The sequence below is a fragment of the Microcaecilia unicolor genome, chromosome 8, assembly GCF_901765095.1.
Source record: "Microcaecilia unicolor chromosome 8, aMicUni1.1, whole genome shotgun sequence".
Classification (NCBI taxonomy): Eukaryota; Metazoa; Chordata; class Amphibia; order Gymnophiona; family Siphonopidae; genus Microcaecilia; species Microcaecilia unicolor.
Window position 1 is genome coordinate 26,186,924 of NC_044038.1, and position 25,364 is coordinate 26,212,287.

General features: G+C 39.8%; 1 protein-coding gene across 1 annotated transcript in view; it reads right to left on the reverse strand.

Moving 5' to 3' along the window:
* Positions 1-2,452: 2,452 nt before the first annotated feature.
* LMTK2 (lemur tyrosine kinase 2) overlaps positions 2,453-25,364 on the reverse strand; it is a 110,207-nt gene continuing 87,295 nt past the window's right edge. The window contains 6 exon segments of the mRNA XM_030213629.1: positions 2,453-5,241; positions 8,314-8,559; positions 10,405-10,546; positions 18,288-21,366; positions 24,508-24,631; positions 24,634-24,656. Of these exon segments, the coding sequence (XP_030069489.1) occupies positions 5,213-5,241; positions 8,314-8,559; positions 10,405-10,546; positions 18,288-21,366; positions 24,508-24,631; positions 24,634-24,656 (3,643 nt within the window). The 3' untranslated portion in view covers positions 2,453-5,212.

The window sequence follows — 25,364 nt, forward strand, 5'->3', positions numbered from 1 at the left end:
CATGCATCATTTTGCAGTTGCTCACATTAAACGTCACCTGCATTTGGATACCCAGTTTTCCAGTCTCGTAAGGTCCTCTTGTAGTTTTTCACAATCCTCTTGCAATTTAGCAACTTTGAATAGCTTTGTGTCATCAGCAAATGTCTCTAGATCATTTATAAAAAGCAGAGGTCCCTGCACAGACCCCTGGGGAACCCCACTATCTACTCTTCTCCATTGAGAATACTGACCATTTAAACCTAATCTCTGTTTTCTATCTTTTAACCAGTTTTTAATCCAAAATAGAACACTACCTCCTATCCCATGACTCATGAACACCGCTGAGAAGCAGTTTTAAGTAATGACTTGCTTTGGTATCCAAAGATGACGTGTGGATCATAATGACCCCTCCCCAAACCGGGACTCATTGATGGTAACAATTCAAACAGGAACCTTTGGCACCTAAAGATGATGCGTGGGCCATATGACTCCTTCCCAAACTGGACTGGACTCAATGATGGCAACAATTCAAGCAGGAAACCCGAGTGTAGGTGATTAATTCTTAACTCCAGTTATTATGTACTTCTACCATATCCCCTCCTCAGTCATCTCTTCAAGCTGAAGAGCCCTGATCTCTTTAGCCTTTCCTCACATGAGAGGAGGTTCCATCGATCATTTTGGTCACCCTTCTCTTTATCTTTTCTAATTCCGCTATATCTTTGAGATGCAGTGACCAGAAATGCACACAATATGCAAGGTGTGGCCATACCACAGAATGATAGAGGCATTATTAGCAAAGGAAAAATTATAAAACAAACATTTGCTTTTTTTGGCTGTTGCCAAACACTGAGCAAAGTTATCCACGATGACACCTAGATGTTTTTCTTGGTTGGTGACTCCTAATATGGAACCTAGTATCATGTAGTTATAATTTGGGTTATTCTTTCTAATGTGCATCATTTTGTACTTTGTGTATATTAAAATTCATCTGCCATCTAGATGCCTAGTCTTTCACAGTCCACATGCAATTTTTTAAAAATCTTTTATTTGTAGTGAAAATTAACATACAAAGCAGCAGATAAAGCATACAAATCTAAAAGAAAAACAAAATTAACCCCCCAATCGCTACAGTCCACAGAACCTTATCACAGTCATTCCCATAACAGAAACATGATGAGAACATAAGTCCTAAACAGCACATTTAAAGGATCAAATGTCCAAACAAATGCAAACGACTGCTTGGATATCAATTTTATGTTTATTTATTTGGATTTTGCTCACACCTTTTTCAGTAGTAGCTCAAGGTGAGTTACATTCAGGTACACTGGGTATTATGGACACAGACTGTTCTTTCCATTGTAAATAAATGTCCCAAGTCTTATGAAATGCTTGTTGGGTCCATTTTTCAGCTCTGTCAGTCTGGACAGAAGACAAAATCAAGTTTATTCAGTAGATTATCCAGAGTCCGCATGCAATTTAATAAAACTTTGAATAATTCTGTCTCACCTGCATACCTGATCACATCACTTATTTCCATTTCCAGATCATTTATAAAATATGTTGAAGAGCATCATTCCCAGTATAGAATCCCGTGGCACTCTACTATTCACCCTCCTCCACTGAGAGAATTAGGGCAATGCATGAAAAAAATGTGATGTTAATGTCATTTTGTTTCATTACCCTCTTTGTGTCTGTCACCTACCTTATGACCAATGTGGCAAGCAACAAAAAATTTAAGAATGTTTAGCATGTATGAACTGTCAATCATCCATGCTAAACAGCCCAAAGTGCTAATGTCCCTCCTAAGGTCCAGAATCCCCCCCCCCCCCCTGCCCAATCCCTCTAAGAAGGAAAGCTCTATCCTAAGGTATTTCAGCTTCCCTCCCTGAATAAACTCAAGGATTCCTCATCCTCTTCCCCCTGACAAAATCCCATTAGGGGCATCCCAATCCCTCCCTCTACCTCAAAAGAAAAGTCAGGCCTTCAAGGCCATCCTCATTCCCTCCACCACTTTCTCTAAAAGGAATCAAGCCTAGTCTCTCGGGGGGCATCCCTCACTACCACCCTGGAACAGATACTTACAATACTGATGTCTTTTCTGCAGGAGGTGTGATCCATGTGGTTTTATCCCTAGAAAGAAGATCCAAAGTGGAGCCAATACAGCTAAAACAAAAAACTTGGAAGTTGGTATGAGCAATCTAGATCATAACTACTGCTTTAAACTGGTTATCAGCCAAGCTGTAACATTATTAAAACAATTACAGAACAAGGATGAAAAAGGACTAGAATGAAGGGCATCAACTCAGATGTTATAAATATATAATTGTATTTTTATTTTGAATATTAAATAAAGTTTTAAATTACAAGCATCTCTGAATCACTATGCATGATCATCCATATACAGTAAAAATATTACAATTTAAAAATGTACACCATTTAAAGACAATTTAACCTGAAATTTCAGTATGCTGTATTGCCATTTACCTCATATACCTGTTTTAAATTAAAACAGGAAAACCTCAGTCCTATGATTTTGTTACACATTTACAATTAAACATTGTATATACATCTGTATCACTTACCATCGTTACACCTATATGACTGTGCAATTTGTTAAACAAAAAACCCTCAATCCCAAATAATATTCAAGTTTATCTGATTAACAGGCTGCTGGTATAACAAATACATATTTTAGCCATATTTATTAGCATTAAAATTTTTAAGTCTGAGACTTGAATCAAAATCCATTTCTACTTCAGAATAGTGTTCTCTTAGTTTTTAAAGCCGAAATGAATTTGTATACACAAGTTGTGTTTTAAGGCTAGTTCTTATAAGGCTTTTCCAATAAAACACCCCTAGTAATGTCCAAATTATTATGCTCAAAATGCTTGGCTTTATACTGAAATTTCAGTAAAATGTAGTGCTTAATTCTGACACAATTATTGCATCTCTAATCCAACAACCCTTTACCCCAACCAAAGGAAAGCTCCAGCTCATGTTATTAATACATACCAATGTATTTCTTTGAATACTGACATATTTGAATGAGTTTAATTCATGCATCTTCAAGAGAAGCAACAATAGGCATTTTAAAATTGATTCACAGAAGTTTATGTACACATTAAGGAGGTAATTTTGAAAAATAGTCTAAGTAGTTGTAAAGTCTGTGATACTTTGTAGTTCATTTTCAGAGAAATTACCCAGTCTCTTTGAAAATTAACCAGCAAAGTACAGAAGCTAAAAAAAAATGACCCCCATGCTTAGCACCTGCTATTTGTGCCAGACAGGCATCAAATTAGCTTGCACAAGTCCAAATATACATATTTTTCTCTTCTCATGATCTCCCTCTCCCCCCCCCCCCCCAAACACCTTTTTAAACCAACTACACAAATGTATACCATGAAAACCTGCACAGACTTTTAGCCAAAGGCTAATTTTCAGACAGGCAATCATACAGATAAATTGCTTTGAAAACTGCCCTCCACAAGCACTTGAAAAGGAAGAAAAAAAAATACATCTAGGTTTTAAATCAATATCACAGAAGGCGGCTGATCAATGGCTTAACTATTTTAAATATCTAAACAGCAGCACTTCTCCATTTTCAAACAGAGCCATGTAGAGTCATCTTACATATGCGAGACTAATCATGGCCCATATAAAAGATAATCTAGCAGCCAACGGAAGGAAGGTGCCATGATGCTTAACAGTCTCAGACTGTAGTTGTAGCATAAAAGTTAAAGGAAAAGGGTACTTTCAAATAGTCACTAAAAATATACTGTACTGCATTAAAAACTGGCACACTGTGTGAAAGTGACAGATAATAGGTCACAGAACAGTAGATCTTCATCCTAGATTTCCACTATGAACTTACTTTTGCTACAGTCTTCACCATTTCTGATGAATATATATTGTTAGCACCCAAATTTAAGGGTACATAGTAAATCTATTGTCAAAAAGATCTGTATTATATTTACCAATCATAGGTGAGAATCACAAGACAATTTTGCTGTCAAACAGCAGAATGACAACTATGCAAATATATTTTTCTTCACACATTCCAGAATGGTTCTTAATGGTTACTGTCATTTTTATTTAATGAATGCACTTTGGGCATCCAATCTATCCAGATTCAAATCCGTGAAGAAACTTTTCGATTTCTTTCAAAGCTGAATTTCGATTTCTAGTTATCAGTCCTGGACCATGGAACCTAGATCTTAAAAGCTAAATAAGATCAACATTTCTGTAATCAAAAGCTAAGTTCCCCACTAGGAACGAGAAAAAAAATGAAAACTAGTTGTCCATTCAAAAGTGCTCAGCAAAGTCTTTGAAACTCTCATAACCCTCTGATCCATCATAGAAGTTAGCAACATGTGCAAGCATCCAGAAATCACCCGACAGCACAATGCTCCAAATCATCTGCAATGAACTGGTACCTTTTACTGCAAATAAAACCCTCCCTCCCCCAATATACACACACATATATATATATGAAGGGCCCACAAAATTTATCTGCACAGAGAATATGCAAATCACACACTTGGGCCTGAAAAAGCTGAACCATTCACAAGCAGCCAATTTGGCCCTTGCCATAAAGTATAGCTCAGCCATATCTCACCCACGCAAATAGTTTGCGTTGGCCTACAACTGTTAAATTTAAACACATTTAAGTTTTTTCTGTACAAATGTAAAGAATTTAAGAACCATAATCCATAGTGCAATGATAGTAAGCGAACTAATATTCAATAATTAGAGATATGTTTTTACTATAAATATATTCTACTACTGTCATTCTTATACCTTCAGCAACACATCACCTGTTGACACATATACAATCCCAAGACAGGGTTAAATTCAATTAAATTATGTGCTATATAGAAATATTTAAAAGGCGTTTCATACAGTCCCAAACCAGAAGGAAATAACTGTTCTGTGCATCTGACAAAATCCACAAATATCTGAAGAATACTTCCAGTATTTGAGAATACAGCTGCAAATCCCTCTTTCATATGCAAAGCCAATTGCACTGATTAAAACCAAAATATATTATTACAATTATAAAGCACATTTCAACGTAGCCTGTTTCAGTGTTCACTTTTAATCTCTGCACATCAAAGTACCAGCATTTTTCCTGGGGTTTTGTCCATAAATTTCTTTTCATCTACCATTTGCTGCTACATCCTGCAGTCCTCCTGTGTGTACCTCCCACACTGGTTGTTCCAGACTACACACAACTTTAATCTCTTTCTCCATCTTCACTGCTTCCTTTAAGAAAAATAAGAAAGTTGTGATAGCATTTTATACTTGAACTAGTGATTTGCTATAAACCGCTTAAACCTGTCCCTTCAGTGCTGGACAATTATTCACAAGCCAGGTGCTGGATCACATTGGTTTCTTCCCTCCATTAGAACCGCCTGCCACAAAGCAGCATCAGCTGAACTAGCCAGCACCTGTCTCACACTCAAAGAAATGTGCACATCTGTACCAAGTCACACAGTTCAATGTCACTGCACGGGAATCATGCAAAAATGGTATCCAATTCCTGCCTTATCAGTAAAATAGCAAGCAAGGAATATAATCTTATCAAAAGCTATAATGCAAGAGCAAAGTGAGGTCTTTTTTTCCCCTGTTGCTGACTTTTCACCATTTACTTTAAACTCTGGATGCCAGCAACTGCATATATACTTTCAGTCAGCCTTGCAGTAAATTGTTTTTTTCTCCCCCTTGGGAAAGAGAACAAATGAAACAGTCATTCAATTCTCTCTCTCAAGTTTATGTCTTAGACCTGCTTGACAGAACATTTTTGTACTGGTATCATCACAGTATGTGCACCTTTCAAACGAATTAATTCCAACCACATAGTAATATGATGACAGATAAAGCCCTGAATGGTCCATCCAGTCTGCCAAACGATCACACTCATTTGTAGGAGCAAAACAAGCACTATTTGTGTTCCCATATAACAAAGATATATGGGGATTATAATACATGGCACTATCCAGCATTAATAAGATGACTTCAAAAAATGTAGACAAGCTTATTTTGTCTTTCAATGCAAAGCCTACTTGCTGAAGCTGCAACCTTGTGTACAGCAACCTTGTGTACAGCCAAAGACTACTGACAAGGGTCCCAATGTACGTAAAGCCAAAGACTTGGAATTACCCCTGTAGCCAGAGAGACGCTGTGGCTAGCAGAACTGCACATTGTGTATGAACCTTGGCCCTTTGTCATGGTACCCCCCCCCCCCTTTTAATGTGGTGCAAGTGAGACAATCATGTGGGCCCCTGAAGCCACAATAATGGGGATAACAATATTATGTATGCATCACCCACAAGGTCAGAATGTGCATCATTAGTACAGCTGCAATCCGTGAGATCTGTATAAAAAGGGGCTCTTATTTATTAATTTATTTTAGGTCATTTATACCCCGGCGCCTTTTGCCGCAGTTTTGCAGCCTCAAAGCGGCTTACAATGAACAGTTAAAATAAATACAGCTACATGGAAAATCAAGTACAAGTACAGTACATTAGGTAGGGGAGAGAAAAAGGGTAGGAAGGGGAGAAAAGGAAAAAGAGACTAAAATAGGCGGCAGAAGACTAGGAGCAGGCAAAGCAGAGCGACTCAACAGGACCGGCAAGGCAATCTTCAAACAGGAACTGCAGCAGTGCCCAGATGAGACCAGGAGAGAAGCAACGATCACCAGAGGCAGACGAAACCTGGAGGCAGGCAACACCCATGGAGATAATGGCGCAGGAACCAAGATCAGAGACAAGGGCTGCTGTGTTGACATCCCGCACAAGGAGCAGACTTGCGTTGGACCTGACTGACTGACCATGCGGCCATCTAGAGGTCTGCACAAGGTTGTGCGTGCGCCATGTTCCTTCATATATGTGCTGTGTGTTCAGAGCGATTCTCTTACTTCGGAGTCTAGTTAGGGATTTATGTGCATTTGCTCTAAGTCATTTCTATGATAACACCTGATGTGTGCATATCCTTGCCTTCCTTGCACATTATCTTTGCTGCTATTGTAAATAAAATAATTGCCCTATTTTTACAATACTTGGTTTTGGAGTTGGTTTTTTTTTTCTATTGTTTGGGCATTGTGGGCTTATCTAAAGATAATGGGGGAACACATTTGCTTCTGACACTTGTCTCACTAATGTTAGTCTTGTCTGAGACCCTCTTCTCTTAGAATTTGTAATAAGTGTCAGGTACCCCAATAACACCTCAAAAGTGTGTGTTATCTGTATACGCTCTACACATTATCAATTCACGATTAAACCAACATTGAATGCGATATAAGATACTTGATCAATGGACACCAATATTGAGAGTATTATAAAACTGATACTTTATATTTAAAAAAAAAACCCACAAATCTGTTATTATGCCAGAGTGGTGAATGCTAATTATGCAGCTCCAACATAGCTGAGGGACACAGATACATCCACATATATAACCTAGATATCAAGACATTCTCAGACTAGGTAAATGTTAGCACATAGGGGCAGTGAGGAGAGGCTTAGCCTGCTATCTCATCAACTGTGTTCAAAGTGGCCAGGCCCCTGAGGCAATAGTGTGCCATTACTCAATGGCAACAACTTAGTAGCCAGCCACTGTTCACATTACCATGCTCCAGAGGGAGCTACAGTTTGTGGCTCAACTGTGTAAGCTGGCAGAAAATATAGAAATAGGGGGAAAGGCCAGTCCAGAAGCTCAGTGCTGTGCCTTATGGAAGGACTTGGACTAGATTTCTGGCTTGGGTCCTCTGCTTGGGGATGCTGAGAGATAAGATTCGCAGCCCCTGGAGAGTCTGGAGTCAGTCTTCATGCAACAGTAACACTTAGGTACTTCCAGAACCCTGTAATCATGGGGCCTAAATACAACTACTATTAGATGACTGGCTAAGGGCTGCCACTACAATGACTGGACTAAGCTAGGAATAGTAATACAAAGTTGGGGGGGGGGGGGGGGGAACGCCAGAAAGTTGCAAATGAAGGTTCCTGTGGTCAGGTTGCAAAGGAACTGAAAGCTCAAAATGAAAAGGAAATACTGGGCAGGTGAGAATGAAAGCTCAGCTGACATGCCCAGAGACCACTAGAAGCCTAAAGACAAAGGAGGAAACTGCAGAGCCAAGATAAAATTGGGGCCTGAAGTCCTTCACCCATACTAAGTGGTACTGGGTTAACAGTCAGTCACAAAGATAACAGAACAGATGAAGAAAATCAAACCAAATCTTTGCTACACAAGGCACATCAATAATGTTTCATGCTTGTACCTGATGCATCCCTTTTTCACTGACCTGTAATGCAGGAATAAATAGTATATCGGGCTTACCTCCTTGTTCAATATCAGAGTCTGTAAGATGTGTGAGAGAAAAAGTTGCAATGCTGGCAGGAGAGATAGAAAACCTGCTATAAGGTGAGGATTCTGTCCAGTTTTGCTCAAAACTCCTGGAAGGTGGTGGAGGGGAAAAATAACGCGAGGCTGGAACAGAGGGCTTGGGACTGATGAAACTATTTGCTGTTTTTGAGAAAAAAGTATCCGGAGATGAGAAATCATCATCCCATTCAAAACCTCCACCTAGGGTGAAAAAAAAAAAAAAATGTATGTATTAACACCTCATACAGACCAAAAGATGATATCTTACGGAACATCATTGGTTTATACATACCCCCCCCCCCCCCCCCAACTATTTTTGGAGTAACAGTTCTCAGTGACATAGAGATCCTCAGACACAAAAGATGATATTTATATATCTGGATTTATTTACCACTTTTTTAACGGAATTCACTCAAGGCAGTGTACAACAGATGGGCTACACAAGGGTTCTGAACCCAGTCCTTTGAACACACAGAGCCAAATTGGCATTCAGGATATTCACAATGGATATATGCATGAAATAGCCAGTTGGCTTAACCATTAGGGGTAGGGAGACAAGGAGCAGCTACGTTCAACAAAAACCATTAGGTCCAGACAGCCATGCAAACAGAGAATCAACATATACGTTCACTCACAGAGAGGATAAATGGCTTTTGGAAATTAACCTCATTAAAGATATGCAAAACAAAGTATGATGTTCACCTTGTGCAAGATTGTTCTGAGAAGGGGGGGATGCTGGGGTAATCACCGAATGCCGAGTTTAACTGTCAAAATTTCAGAGGAATAGGGACGACACTTAATTTGGAGGTCTGGGGTGGGCAACGAAGGTCTACTTAGGATTCATAATACCCTTACATCAACCCTGGAGAAATCATTGAACGTAGTGTCTCCATTGTATTCAAGTTTCATATGATCCTGTGAATATCCTAAAAACTAGGGATGGGCTGTCATTTCAAATGAATAGTGTCAACTAGTAATAGTGCACTCTCGTCTCCCTAATGTGCACGCACGAAACATTGCTCACGTGCACCCTACTGGGAGAGAGTATGCACACTAAGAAAAGAGCAGACTTAACATTCGCTGGAAACAAAAAAAACATTTTCTGGGTGCCCATCCCTACTGAAAACCCGAATCTTGGGTGTGCACTGAGGACTAAGTTCAGAAATAAAATACATGAATGATAAGTGTAAATGCAGCAAAGCTGCCCAGAGCTGGTGGCATAATGGCATCATCAGGATGGTCTTTCGGTCCATAGGGAACGCACCAGGGGCGTATCTGAACTGCAGCGGTAGGGGGGGCCAGGGCCAGAGAGGGGGGGCACATTATAGCCCCCCCCCCCGCCGCCGCCGCCATTGCCGATCCCCCTCCCCCCAGCCGCTGCCATTGCTAACCCTCCCCCTCCGTTGCTCGCCTACCTTCGCTGGCGGGGGACCCCAACCCCCGCCAGCCGAGGTCCGCGTCCTCCTGCCGCTGCCGGCTGCCTTTGGTCCTTTCATTCTTCCATTGAAGCTGGCGCCGACGAAAAAGTTTCTTTTGAATCTGACGTCGCTGCACGTTGCACGTTGTACGTGCAGGACGTCAGACTCAGAAACAATTTCTGAGTCTGACGTCCTGCACGTACAACGACGTCAGACTCAAAAGAAACTTTCGTCGGCGCCAGCTTCAATGGAAGAATTAAAGGACCAAAGGCAGCCGGCAGCGGCAGGAGGACGCGGACCTCGGCTGGCGGGGGTTGGGGTCCCCCGCCAGCGAAGGTAGGCGAGCAACGGAGGGGGAGGGTTGGCAGCGGTAGGGGGGTCCAGGGCGAAATCTGCGGGGGCCCAGGCCCCTGAGGCCCCACGCAGATACGCCCCTGGAACGCACAGTTGCCTACAGATAACATTTTGCCAGATAGCCAAATTTCAAAAGAACTAAATTGCTGGGAAAAAAGAAATCAACGACGATTGTACAAAAGTCTTCCAATTAAGCACTCAGAGTACAGTTCAGAGACATATTTTTGAAGGATTGGACTAGGAGATGACTGCATGTCTCAGATGCATTCCCTACCTTCTTCATCAGTAGAACTTTCAGAGCTGGTAAATCTGTTTAAGTAACCAAGACCTGCAGGAGAGACAGGACTACTGCTACCATGGAAAACCTGGCTGTTTGCTTCAGGTGAACGATGACCCAGTTCTTTGGTTGGAGTTTCCTTTAGAGGACAAAAAGTGAAACGTTACTCTATATAGTGTTAGTTTTGTAGCCAACTCTGTTTCATGTGCATCACAAGTTTAACCCACAGGCCATGAAGCACTTTGAACCATTATACTGCTCACATTATGAAATTAGGAACCTGGAGTATTGTGTGTAATTCTGGTCATCATCTTAAAAAGGATATAGCAGCATTAGAAAAGGTTAAAAGAAGGGCGACCAAAATAATAAAGGGGATGGAACTCCTCTCATATGAGAAAAGGCTTAACAGGTACTCTTTAGCTTGGAAAAAAAGAGACAGATGAAGGGGGATATGACAGAGGTCTACAAAATATTGAGTGGTGTTGAGCATGTAAATGTAAATCAATTTTTTACTTTTTTTAAAAATACAAAGACTGGAGGACAAGTTACATGGTACTACTTTTAAAACAAACAGGAGGAAATAATTTTTCCCTCAAAAGAATGGTTCATCTCAAACTCGTTGCCAGAGGATGTGGTATCAGTGATTAGTGTATCTGGGTTTAAAAAAAGGTTTGGACGCGGTTCCTGGACGAAAAGGTCCAGAGTCTGCTATTGAAACAGACATGGGAAAAGCTACTTCTTGTCCCTGGGATCAGTAGCATAAATCTTCCTATTTGGGATTCTGTCAGGTACTTGTGACCTGTTGGAAGCAGGACACTGGCTAGATGGATCATTGGTCTGACCCAGTATAGCTATTCTTATGTTCTTAACCTCGTCTGCATTAAGATTAAGCTTTTAAAAATATCTAAATGAAAAGCCACAGGGATGGGAAAAGGATATGAGCATATATAGGGATAGGAAGGCATAAAGCATCCATAAGCAAAGCAAAGTAAAATGTACTTTGTGGCTCAAGAAGAAAGGGGGAAGTATGAGGACAGCAGACGGTCAATTTGTAAATTTGGAGACTAAGAGAGAGTGTTTCTACACAAGCTTCCACTTAATGTACCTACACAAGTACTACACTGAGCAATAACCTCTAGAAAAAAAAAAGGCAATATCTGAAAAAGTAAAGTAAATCAAAGTAGGTATTGACTTAATGGAATCCTGAGCTCAATTTTAAATTGAAAAACTTAATACTGATAAACCAAAATTTATGCTAGTAACTAGCCCTTATCAAATAACCATCTCAAATTTTTAAGATTGATAATGTTATTCTTTGGATTCAACAATGAAAATCTTGGGTTTCTTTTGATTGCCAAATTTTCCAAGTATTCTCCAATGTCTAATTCATTGTGAAAACTTAAAAGATTAAGACCACTCTTTTCAAGATCAGTCTTTTGCACTTTAGTTCAGTCGTTAGTCTTAACTAAATTTAACTACTGCAATTCAATTTATGCAGGTATTAAGCGGAGTCTCCTAGGAAAACGACAAACTGCACAAAACACAGTTGCCTGCCTTATATATAGATCGCCACATTACGTTAAAGCATCTCCTTAAGGAGATACATTGTTACCTATCAATGAAAGAATTTCACTTAAGCTTTGTGTTCTTCTTCATCAGATTCTTTATGGTACCTTACCATCTTGTATGATAGATCTGATTGTTATCACCAAGAAATGCCATATCAACATCTAGAGAACATCTCATATTACATTTCCCAAGTTGTAAAAACAACCTACAAAACTATCCATAATGCTAATTTTTCTTACCCCATTACTTCTGGAACTCACTACTCAAGGATATCAGACACTCAGTCGATTATAAGTCATTTAGAAATTTACTTAAAGACCACTTCTTTAGATCTGTGTTCAGCTAATATGAAAAGGAGTTTTTTTAATAGCTATATTCTTGTATTAATATTACAATTTGACTGACTGTACATTTGTCCTTGAGATTGTAAGCTCCTTTGAGCAGGGACTGTCCTTCTATGTTAAATTGTACAGCGCTGCGTAACCCTAGTAGCGCTTTAGAAATGTCAAGTAGTAGTAGTAATTGTCTTATAATGCTTCTTCTTAATTTGTTATATGAGCTTTGAATGTGAACTTTCTTGGGAAAATGTGGGGTAGAAATGTCATAATAAATAAATACATAATACAGAATTGTTCAAAACCTATTTTAAAAAAAAACCCCCACAAGATTTTAGAAATCTCTACTGAACTTTAAACAATACATATAAAAAGCAAAAAACATGGCATAAGGAAAGAATGAGAATAAAAGAAGGTCGCAAAATGCTGCTTCTTCCTTTCCTCTCTCCACTTGTCTATATTTATTTATTTTCCTATCAATGAAATGGTGTTCTCCTTTCTGTTGTAATTTTTTTTAAAAACACACTGTCTCATCCTCTTATCCCAATACAATACGAATAAACCCACAAACACAAACACCCCTGATTATACCCTCCCTATTTCAGACAGCCTGAAAATTCTCGATGTTACAATCGACCGTAACCTCACACTAGAGAACCAAGTGAAATCTACAACAAAGAAAATGTTCCACTCAATGTGGAAACTCAAACGTGTGAAACCATTCTTCCCGAGGGAAACATTTCGCAACTTGATACAATCAATGGTACTAAGGCATATAGACTACTGCAATGGAATTTATGCGGGATGCAAAGAACAAATTATAAAGAAACTTCTGACCGCTAAAACACACGGTAGCCAGGCTCATACTTGGAAAAATGCGATTCAAAAGTGCCAAACCCCTCCGAGAAAACCTGCACTGGCTCCCAATCAACATATTGCTTTCAAAATCTGCACCCTGGTTCATAAAATTATCTACGGCGAAGCCCCGGGATACACGACAGACCTCATAGACCTACCAATCAGAAACACAACAGGATCAACACGAACATACCTAAATCTCCACTACCCAAGATGCAAAGGACTCAAATACAAATCAACCTATGCATCCAGCTTTTCCTACATAAGCACACAACTATGGAACGCATTACCAAAAGCCATGAAAACTTATGATCACCTAAACTTCCAGAAATCATTAAAAACTAACCTGTTCAACAAGGCATACCCTACTGACCCAACTTAAATGCCTGTATCCTGCAACACAACGAAACCAAAGCTCGTAATGGACATATAATATCTCTTCCTCTCTACGATTCCCTAACGTGTCTGTACACACGAACCTTATTCTACCACAACATTACTGTATTTGTTCGTACTAAAATTGGCGAACGCCTTTACGGTACTGTGTAAGCCACACTGAGCCTGCAAGTAGGTGGGAAAATGTGGGATACAAATGTAACAAATAAAATAAATTGTAAGCCCCTTTGTTTTCATCCCAATAAAAGGCAGTATATCAAGCACAATAAACAAACATAATATACACCAGATACTGGGGACCAATTGCACAGTGGGAGAAACCATCCTATTACGTCGTGCGTTGCCTTCTTTATACATCCTCCCTCATCAACTTCCTCTGGCTGCAACATTTCATCACGTTACATCTGGGAGAAAATGGATCCAATAAGGGGAAGACAAAATGTAGGAATACTCCACCAATCAGAGAGCCTTCCAAAGTCTCCATCAGCTCCTTAATGAAAAGATGGCCCTAAAATGTCATCTTAGCTTATTTTTCTTTCAACAATCCTTCATTCACTTTTTTCTACAGTATTAAAAGAGCTCAAGGAAAATAACAGCCCTGTGCTTGGTTATCAAATCCAGTGCATTTAAATCCTTTACTTAATAGATAAAAGTTGTATCGCTGGTACTTGAGAAAAGCTCTCAAATCCTTGCCACCAAACCAGGCAAGTATTAAATAATGTTTAGAAGGTCATGTTAAATGTGCTAAGTATTGAGTTTCAAAGGTCAAAAACTGATAAGCAGGAAAATAAAAAAAAATGACAAAAAAATTTCAAGGTTAGTTCTTTTTTAAAGATCAGCTTTCACCTCATACAGTGTATGTGTTCTGATGTTTCAGATTTACATCCGACAGGTTTAAGCAGCAAAAATATTGAACATGACAGTTCTAATGACCCCACAAACCAGCTGGGTTTGTAGGATATCCACAATGAACATGCATGGAAGTGTTTGAATACAAAGGAAACACAGCATATGCAAATTTTTTCATATATATTCATTGTGGATATTCTCAAAACCCAACTGCTCGCAAGGTCTTAGCGTAAGTTTGGGAATCCCTTACCAGGATAAGCCTGAATCAGATTTTTTTATATTTGAGAATACTTACGTTAAACATATTACGAATACCTGAACTGGAAACCTTGAAATTATATTTTGTGACTCTATATGTTTAGACTGTGCACCCTATATCACAATTACTTATAACTAGAATTTGGTAGTACAGCCTCATTACTTTATGAGGAGAAGGTAATATGTTAATATTTATAAATAGTAGAACAAACCAGCGAAGTCGACTAAAAAAATTACTCTTAAGATTAGAAAAGCTTCAAAGAGCATTACTTCAAACTGACGTATAAGACGCTACAGCTCCATTTCAACAACACCCACTAAATGCCGAACACGAGTGAATTCTAGATCACACAAGACTCCTGATGCAGGCCCCTTAGGCCGAAACACAGCTGTGTCGAGTCGTGTTCATCAATCAATAAAAGGTTTTTGACCTGGAGCGTCATCCATTTTTTTTTAGTCGACTTTGCTGTTTTGTTCTACTTTCTATATCCTTGTGAAGATGTTTCTTCTGTTTTTGCAATATTTATAAATACAAATCTTAACATACAGCTGTAAAGTACATTTGATATGTATCATAACTGAATTGGATTTCTTATGTCTGTTGCCATTAGAATATGGCCACCAATGTAGGGAGCTGGACTGACACTACTATAAAATGTAAACTGATGACAGGTTTGTTTCCTTCAAGTCTTTAAAATTCATGCATATTTACTGCTTCAGGGATACAAACAATCCATGCATCTGTGTGCGAAAACAAAAACCACATTTGTCAAAATATCCTTTTTAAGGAGGCGCCTACACATTGAACCAACTCTATAAGAAATATACATTAAAGTATAAAGTTTGTCAATTCTTTGTACATTGGCAGTCTCCCGCTTTAACATACTGCCTGTGGGTTGGGGCTCAGAGTTCTGTGCAATGCCTGGATTTTGCTTCCCAGGACTGCTGGAGCTGCTATGAAAAACAACATACGGCATGCTAGGTGGCATCTATTGGACTTAGGGTACACATGCAGAGGTTATAAAATAAGGTAGAAAGTTTTAAAAAAAAAACAGAACTGGTCAGCAGCAAATGAGTCTTTTGGTGCAGAAGTCCAAACAAATCTGTCTCGATTGAGCTAGAAGCCCAAAGGCTAGAAGGAAATTTGCTGGGCTTGGGATGAGATATTTGAAGGGTTGCACTTATAAAAATCAGTCCTTGCCAGATAGAAGCAGCACATGCAGGTGGATCACTTTTGAACTATCTGGTGCTTGGAATCAAGACTTCTATCTACAGTTGGTCAGTATCACTAACGTGCAGGGGCAGACTGACCATTCGGACAACCAGGCAATGCCCGAGGGCTCAGAGGCTCTACCCGGATGCCTGCCGCACATTACAGCCCTCCCCGGTCCCACCTTTAAAGGCATGCTGCTGGTGATCTAGTGGCATCTGCGGGGGAGGGGGGAGACATGTTCTTTCTTGCCCATTGTGCTGCTGCTATTCCCTTTCTAAAGTTTTGATTGGACCCTTTCTGAAGTTTTGATTTTTGTCTATCCAAAAAATTAATGCTGCCCAGCAGGACAGCTGACTTTCTTCAAAGTACCTTAAGATGGCTGAAAGCTTAACTCTGGACCTCCAGAATTCAACATGGGGAGTAAGAAGACTGGGAGTCATAAATAAGGTAAAAACGTATACTCCAGAATTTTCCTGCTTGCAAAGCTGTCTCTCAAAAGGAGCCCTGTGCTGCTCTATCATCTTCTGTTGGCAACATTTCTCATAGGCTACTGGAGTTGTCAGAGCCTATTACTTTGTGTGCGTTAAGAGAATGAGAACCATCTCATTTCTTGGACCTATTTCTAGGCTTCAGAGATAGAGTCAATACCTTAACTCTTCTGAGCCTCCAATGGTCAGTGTCTTTCTTCCAGGTAAGAGGCGAAATGGAGCTTGATGACCCTTGGTGACATCCTGGAGAAAATAATACAGTGGGACATATGAGACGTCCCAATACTTGTAGCAGGGCTTGTGATGCTCAGCTCTGCACATCTTTTGACTGCAGGCTGAACATTTCTTGATGTGGACCTTTTTTTCTGCCGTTATTAGAAAAACTGAAGATGTTACAACAGATGTAGAAGAAAATGTCAGTGAAAAAAGTGTACCAGAAAACTGTCAAAATATAGACCTACTGACAGGCATGTCAAAATAGGAACTTTAAAACGGATGAAAAGCCTTAAGTAAAATACTAAGGGCAGTAACATACACTTAACGCCAAAAATCTAAAGGGGGGGGGGGGGGAGGCACCCAAACAAAGGAATTACAATCAAGACAGCCTTTCAGAGAACCTGTTTTTAGAGAATGACAATTTTGTAGGAATCTTTGTGATCTCACTATGTTGAACGGGGAGGGTTAATTGAGGATCTGCAATGGTTAGTAGTTTTCCTTATTAGTAGTTGTATATATATTATGAGGGGTTATTGTTTTTATGGGATTGTCTTTCTTGTATTTTATTTTAAACCGCATATTGTATTTTGGTTTAGTTAGGTCCTAATATTGTATTTCGTTTTACTGACAGTGATTTTACTGTTCACTGATTTTGAGGCTTATGGCAAAAAGTGGGTTAGCAAAATGAAATGAAAATATACATCTGTTGCCCTTGGTGGAAAAAAGACATACTAATAAATACTGCATAAGTGTGGGAATACAGAACTACCATGCTGAGTACCCTAATATTGAGAATGTTCTTTCATTGTGGCCAGGAAAGGTTAATATTTAATGTGCTTGGCATTCCCAATCATTTTTGAGATGTTGACACCTATGCCATGATTGCCCAGAGGGACCTTCAGATTCTTCTTATAAAGTATTGGGAATACGTTTCATATTGGCACTTTTGGATGGCATCAACCAGTTGCGTTAGCAGAGTCACCTGGTCTTCAGAGAAATGATACATATCAGCACCCAGTATTTAAAAAGTACAATTCATGCATTAATAATTCTGTCAATAAAAACACATGGTCCAATTTAATACTATGATTCACTAACAAAATTAGGAGGCAATTCTATAAGTGGGTACGTTAAGTTCTGCCCTACTTGGCAATATGCCCCCAAAATGCACTATTCTATAAAGAAGTGCACAAGGGCTAAGGCACATAACTCTAAGGGGGGGGCTTACATATGGGCAGAGCATGTGGCGGGTCATGGTGTGGCACCAACATGCACAACTTACCGAACACTATCAGTTGTGTACATTGCATGGCATACTTAGGCTTGCCCACTTACAGCAGCCATGGACCTGATGTAAATGATCACGTCTAATGTTTGGCACACCAAAGCAGGTTTGTGCTAGTATTCTATAGTATTTGGTACACCTAAGTGCCATTATAAAGCTGGCACTTACTGATTCAAGGCACCAAGTTATAGCATTACCTCCTTGATGTTTTCATTTTACAATAATTTCACACATCCTAATACATTCCAGTCCCCAATTTCTTGATACAGTCTACTAGGGGTGGCAGATGCTCTCTATCTATATATATATATATGCACACACTGTAATGGTTATGCAGTGCCTAGGTAGTACAAGTGTGTCAACATTTTGGCTACATATTTGAACTATATAGCACACTTAGAATTCATGGATACCTGATCAAACAGGTAGACTGTGACATCATCAAAGAAGGTTACTTCTCTCTTGTTTTTACTTGAGTTACCAGCAGGTGTTTCTAATGCAACAGATTTTGGAATTTTCAACAAACTCTTTAAATTCTTCCCATCATCCTTTTCTGAAATTACAACTGGCACAGGGTGCACAATGTCATCCTCGCTGTCGGAGCTATAACTGTGCATGTGAAATGCTCTTATGTCATCATCAGAATCATCACTATTCTCCTCATCTTCTTCATCTGCCTCTAAGCCTTCTATTCCATCTTCCAGCAGTCGTGATGCATCAAGTTTACCAAGGTATTTTCCTTCAATGTCAGGTTCCTTTAGCTTGTGCCCTTCAATGTGGAAGGAGTCGGACAAAGGTTTTTCAATGACCATATCTGTTGTATATGAGGCATCAGAAAGATCTATTAGACCTGATGGGTCGGTATTGGATGTTAGGCCTGTCTGAGAAATAAATTCTGCCATATTAGTGCTAATAATAGAGATGTCACTGGACGAATCTTCTCCACTACAGCTATCTACAAAATCCGATCCTAATGTCAAATGCATCTCTTTTCCCCCTTCCACAGGATGCAGCTGCCTTGTACGTTCACAGAGGTACGATGGCTGTGCCTCCAGATTTTCATGTTGTTCCCATGTTTGTAGTTTATTAAGTAAATCCAAGCCACCTTCAAAAGACTGCTTTGGTTCTTTAACACTACCAATTTTATTTTCTTCCCCATTTTTTCTTATGCTCACAGAATCACTCCAAGATTGATTTGAAGCCAAATCTAATGTAGGTACTGCTGATGAATTCATGATATATTCTGGCTTCTTATCTGGTTCAGAATCATTATCAGAAAAATAAGCAGAGTCTCTGTATGAATTCTGACTTCCTTTTGTAAACGTCTCTGTGGTTACTTTACAATTATCTTTGTTATTTGCTGTACCTGGGCAAACTGTTGGCTCAGAAATTATAATAACGGGGGTTGGAGGTAACGAACTAATAGCTGTATTTATAATATCATGAGGTGCACTGTCCATGCCTGTAGTGCCACCAACACCAGCATGGAAAGTCCATTCAGGAGACTCGAGGTTCTCCGTTTCATAGCCACTATCGGTCGGTTTCTCTGGAGGCAACAGTTTCTGAGGACTGTGGGATTCTAACGATTCCAACACTTTATGCACATCCAGTGAGTCTAGAGAGTCTGGTGTTTCAACTGGCTGTTCTGAAGTCTGCACAGAAACTGATGGACTGTCATCCAACAGACTGTCTTGACTAATGGAGTCTGAAGAAAACACCGACATTAATGTCACTTCACGTGAAGCATCTTTAAGATCCTGAGACAGACTTTTCTTAGTTTCCTCATTTTTCTCCAGCAAATATCCACTTCTGTGGTCTAATGCAACAGATTTATTCTGGAAACCATCTGAATGTACGTCTTGCAGGTTCACTGCATGTTCTTGATTAAGGTTATTATTCTGAGTGATTTCACTAGAAAAAGTTAATTTACCAAGACTACTTTGCATTGCATATCCTTCAAGTTCACTATCATCAAATGGACCCTTTCTAAAGGTTTGATTTTTGGCCTCACTGCACAGCATTCCAAGGCGGACACCATCATCAGTGCCTGAATCAACATTTTGGCAGAGATTAAAATTTCTAATACTAGACGATGAGATTTCAGCAGTCCCAACATGAGAGAAGTTATTTTCATTAAGTCCACTGCTTAGTCCAGCAAAATTCTGAAGTGAACTGTGGTTCTCTTCATGTGTAACAGAGTTGTCTAAGGGTATCTGTGTTTCCACATTTAATTGTGCATGTGACTCTGCAGGATCATTGAAGTCTTTCTCTGCAAAGATATAGTTCAGTTCGTCATTGACACTACTAAGATTCTCACGCAACAAGGAGAAATCTGGTTTGTTTTCAGTTAATTTAAGTTCAATGTCTAAGCTGTTCTGGTTTGATGTTTCAAATATATCCTTTGTGAATGCTCTGTTTCCAATTTCTGATGCGAAGTTACTATAGCCTTTGTTAGACAATGGATCTGTTAGTAAATTCTTCTCTTGAAGAAAAAAGAAGTTATCAGACAGCTCTTTGTCAAGAAGTGGCCCAACATCTGAATGTGTAGTCATATTTTCTAAGGAAAAGGTGTCATTTTTAAAAAGCTGACTTGAACTTCCCGTCTGAGTAACAAGAGATTTCTTAAATATTCCCAGCTCTGAACTTAAAGGAACTGGCTCGGATCCTGTATGCCTACTATTTAGTTTGTGTGGCTCAAATGCACGTGCCGATGTTTTTGACTGGTCTCCAGCTTCCAAATTATTATGAAAACGGGCACTAGAGTCTCGAGTCAAATGCAAATATTCAGGTATATTAAAATCCTTTGAATGTGTTCCACATGGAGAACAATCTGCATCTGTACTGGATTCTTCAGTATTAACTTCCCTAAGAACAATGAACTGTGGGCTCTTGCTTTGTAGAATCCTTTGACTATTAACTTTTGAGTTCTGAATGTATGGCTGGTGATCAAAATGCAAGCTGCTTCCGCCTTGTTCTTCTAACTGAATATAGTATTCGTTACCAACAGAAAGATTGTGAGCATCAAAAACAGGAACCTGCCCAGGCACCTCAGGAGGTACACTCTGACAATCTTCATGCTGATGTTCTAAAACGGTCTTCTCAAAAACATCTACAGGAACAGGGAAGATGATGCTTTTATAATTCACTTCTGTGTCTGAATTAATATGATCGTGTTCCTCAAAATGATCGTGTTTAGCTGCTTCCCACACATACTCAAAGCTGAGTCCTTGACTTGTTTCAGTTACTGTAAGAACCTCATCCATTTCATGGTTCAGCCTATCCCCTGTAAAATGGTCCAGGATAGGAAATGCGGAGTTATTTGCTGAAGACTGACGGTTGTTAGTGTTTGGCTTAAGAGCATTCCATCGCTGCTCAAAATCAATTTCTGATTCTTTTTGGCTCTGCATGCGAAGGTATGTTAACAGTCTATGGACTTCTTCTGCTGTCAATCTTTTGTCATATGATAACCAGCAAAACTGCAAGACTTCATACCTGCATTAAAAAAAAAAGAAAGAAAAAGGTCACTCTCTACAACTTAGCAACAGTACTGCGCATTAAGAGGCATCACAGGTCCAATTTATGTCCTTATATCAAGTAAATTAAAATAGGAGAGAGACTTCTACGTGCCATTTAATACATTAGTAAGTACTAGTAACAAATGATAAAGTACCGTCTTGATATTCTACAGCATTTCAGGGTCATTTCTGTGGCTAGGTATCAATAGTCAGGAAGACTACTACTACTACTATTTAGCATTTCTATAGCGCTACAGGCATACGCAGCGCTGCACAAACATAGAAGAAAGACAGTCCCTGCTCAAAGAGCTTACAATCTAATAGACAAAAATAAATAAAGTAAGCAAATCAAATCAATTAAAGTGAACGGGAAGGAAGAGAGGAGGGTAGGTGGAGGCGAGTGGTTACAAGTGGTTACGAGTCAAAAGCAATGTTAAAGAGGTGGGCTTTCAGTCTAGATTTAAAGGTGGCCAAGGATGGGGCAAGACGTAGGGGCTCAGGAAGTTTATTCCAGGCGTAGGGTGCAGCGAGACAGAAGGCGCGAAGTCTGGAGTTGGCAGTAGTGGAGAAGGGAACAGATAAGAAGGATTTATCCATGGAGCGGAGTGCACGGGAAGGGGTGTAGGGAAGGACGAGTGTGGAGAGATACTGGGGAGCAGCAGAGTGAGTACATTTATAGGTTAGTAGAAGAAGTTTGAACAGGATGTGAAAACGGATAGGGAGCCAGTGAAGGGTCTTGAGGAGAGGGGTAGTATGAGTAAAGCGACCCTGGCGGAAGATGAGACGGGCAGCAGAGTTTTGAACCGACTGGAGAGGTGACTAAGTGGGAGGCCAGCAAAAAGCAGATTGCAGTAGTCTAAACGAGAGGTGACAAGGGTGTGGATGAGGGTTTTGGTAGCGTGCTCGGAAAGAAAGGGGCGGATTTTACAGATGTTGTAAAGAAAGAAAAGACAGGTCTTGGCAATCTGCTGGCTATGAGCAGAGGAGAGGAGAGAATTTAAGAAAATAAAGGAAGCTAAACAAGCATCTGCTAGGCAGGGAAGGGATACACTACAACAATATTTACCATATAATCCAGTGTATGCTAAACAGATGTCCATAAAGGTAAGTTTGATTTCAAAATGGACTCCACTGACTATATGTATCTTTAAAAATACATATGCAAGCATTTTCAGTATAGAAAGAATGAAAACATGCATTCAGGACAGGGGCGTAGCCAGACAACAGATTTTGGGTGGGCCTATGCAAGAAGTGGGTGGGCACCAAGTGTTCTCTCCCCCTCCCCTCAACCACCACCCAAAAATATCTCAGCTGGTGAGAAAGCGCTTCTTTCCATCTTGGCAGTCTGCAGCAGGCATGCACTGAAAACTGAGCATGCGCAGGTGCCGTTATTGTGAAGAGTAGCGTTTTCATTACCATCAGGGGAAAGTCTTCAGCTGGCGGAGTTTGGGATCCCCACCAGCTACCACTAAATGTGTGCTACTGTTGGGTGGGCCTGAGCCCTAAGTGGGTGGGCCCTGGCCCACCCAGGCCCACCTGTGGCTACGCCACTGATTCAGGATTAGCTACACATCACTAAGACTGACTCACCTAGTCAGCTACAGTTACTATGAATAAGGAGGGCTAACTAGGATTTGGAAATCAGAAAAAACAAAGCAAAAACCTATCATGATAAAACTGTATGCAACTTAAGCAAAGTTATTACACACTATTTACATATGAAAAATGTCTACATGTGTAAATCAGCATATACATATAAGTAAGCAAATTTTAGCACAGACATACATATATGCCACAGCACACCAAAATTTAAAGGAGTCACCGTTCTGGGTAGTTTAGATGGTCTTTCCAAGCACTGGTTTACCAATGACCCTTGTTCTATTGCGGACACTTGTACTCACCAGGGGAGGGGGAGAGAGAGAATTTTTATTCATTTTTATTTTATTTGTTACATTTGTAGCCCACATTTTCCCACCTATTTGCAGGATCAATGTGGCTTACATAGTACCGTAGTGGCATTCACCAGTTCCGGCATGAACAAATACAAGGTGTTATTGTAGTAGAGTAAGGTTCATGTAAGGTAGGTAAGATGGGGAATTTAGGGAGGAAGAGGGAAGTTAAGGGTGTGTCCATTCCGATCTTTGGTTTTGCTGTGTTGCAGGTACTCAGGCTTTTATGTTGGGTCGGTGGAATATGCCTTTTTGAACAGGTGTGTTTTTAGTTCTTTCCGGAAATTTAGGTGGTCGTACGATACTGTACACCGTTGCATTGTTCTATGTTTCTATTGTATTGGCTTATCTTTGAATCAATAAAATGTTTACTAAAAATAAAATAAAGTTTGCGATCTCTTTTACCTTGCCTTGACAGGTACATAAATACTCATTGCCTTACCATTAATTTGGGTAATTTAGCTTGATGATATTACACTGTTTCTATTGCTGCCAAATAATAAATTAGCTTTTATATTTTTATAACAACTGAGCCTTGTGTTCTATTCTTTTCAGTGTGTATTCTGGGCTTTGAGAGCTTGGGTCTATACATTTGTATACCTGATCTACATTCCCAGAGTGCTACCTTTCTATGTTTTGTCATCATTAGTATGCTCCCTCATTGCCACCCCTCTACTAGAGATGAGGTAATTGTGCTAGCTTCACAGACTGATAATGGGGTCAGCAAGCACCTTAAGGGTCTTAGATGACTCAAAAGTCTCCAACTCCAGATTGGAAGGCGACGCAAAACATGCAAGTATAAGAACCTCACCCTTCTTCTTTCCAGCTCTCTCATGCTTCCCACCAACAGGGAAGAGCAGTGAAAAGTAGGAGCTTCTAGCCTAGGGAAGATACCTGCAACTCTACAGAAGCAAGGGGGTCTATTATCTGCGAGCATTAATTCACCACCATCAGTGACACCTGCAGTTTCTCAATCTCTTGCTGAATTGTTAAGTTATCTGACGTTTCAACCAGTTCCTGGACCTTTTAGTTGGCATATAATATTAGCACCAAGATATTTCATATTCAGTACATAGGAATCTCTCATCTGTTAGTTATGGCCAACACTATACACAAGATGGAACAGTAATAAAAATGTATTTATAGTCCAGAGCCAAGTAATAACTTACCATCTGTCAGAGTAGGGCTGCTCTAGCTGTGGCTTAGAAAGTTTAACCTTGTTTTCTTTTATAACATGGGCTAGGACTTCTTTATCAGACAAGTGTGAATAAGGTTGGATGGCTTTGTCAAAAGTTCCCATAACGTTACACCGAGAGACCTAGTAATGAGGAAACAAGAAGAGAGCATTATACATCATATGACATTTTAAAATAGGACTTAAGAGTAGTTTGAAAGGGCAGTCTATGAATCTCTCACACCTTCTTGGTTTTCGTTTTTTTGGTTTGTCTTTATGTTTCAACGTTTTTTTATTGGTGATATATTAAAACCCACAAAAATAGAATATTTCAGCAACCTTTACACATTTCAAATTGCGAACCAAAATTTGTTCAAATATGTGCAGACTATCATCATCCACATTTACACATTTTCTGTCCCACCCTAACCCCTCCCCTATCCCACCCCTCCCTCCACTGCTAATCACTGGGACTTAGTTATTACACCCTGTCATTTTGTGCAACCTTTACACTCGGTTGCTCAGTAGGACGCAAGGTCTAGGTGCTAAAGAGATACATTCAATGTACTCACTACTATCATGAGTCCTCTGGAGATCTTGCACTGATAAATTCCCCAATCCAAAACTGACTTTTGTGGCTCCCCTCTTTCAAACTTAACCATTCTTTATAACTCCAACCGGATCTGCTACTGTTCTGTATGTCTAATACCATTTAGATGCCCCACAAACTAAAACACCCCAACTTAACTGGATGAAAGCTCATTCTAACTCCCTCCCCCCTCACAACACACACACACACAAAAAAAGGGTCCTCCTCCACCTTCCCCCCCAGATCATCCCAAAAGAGAATTC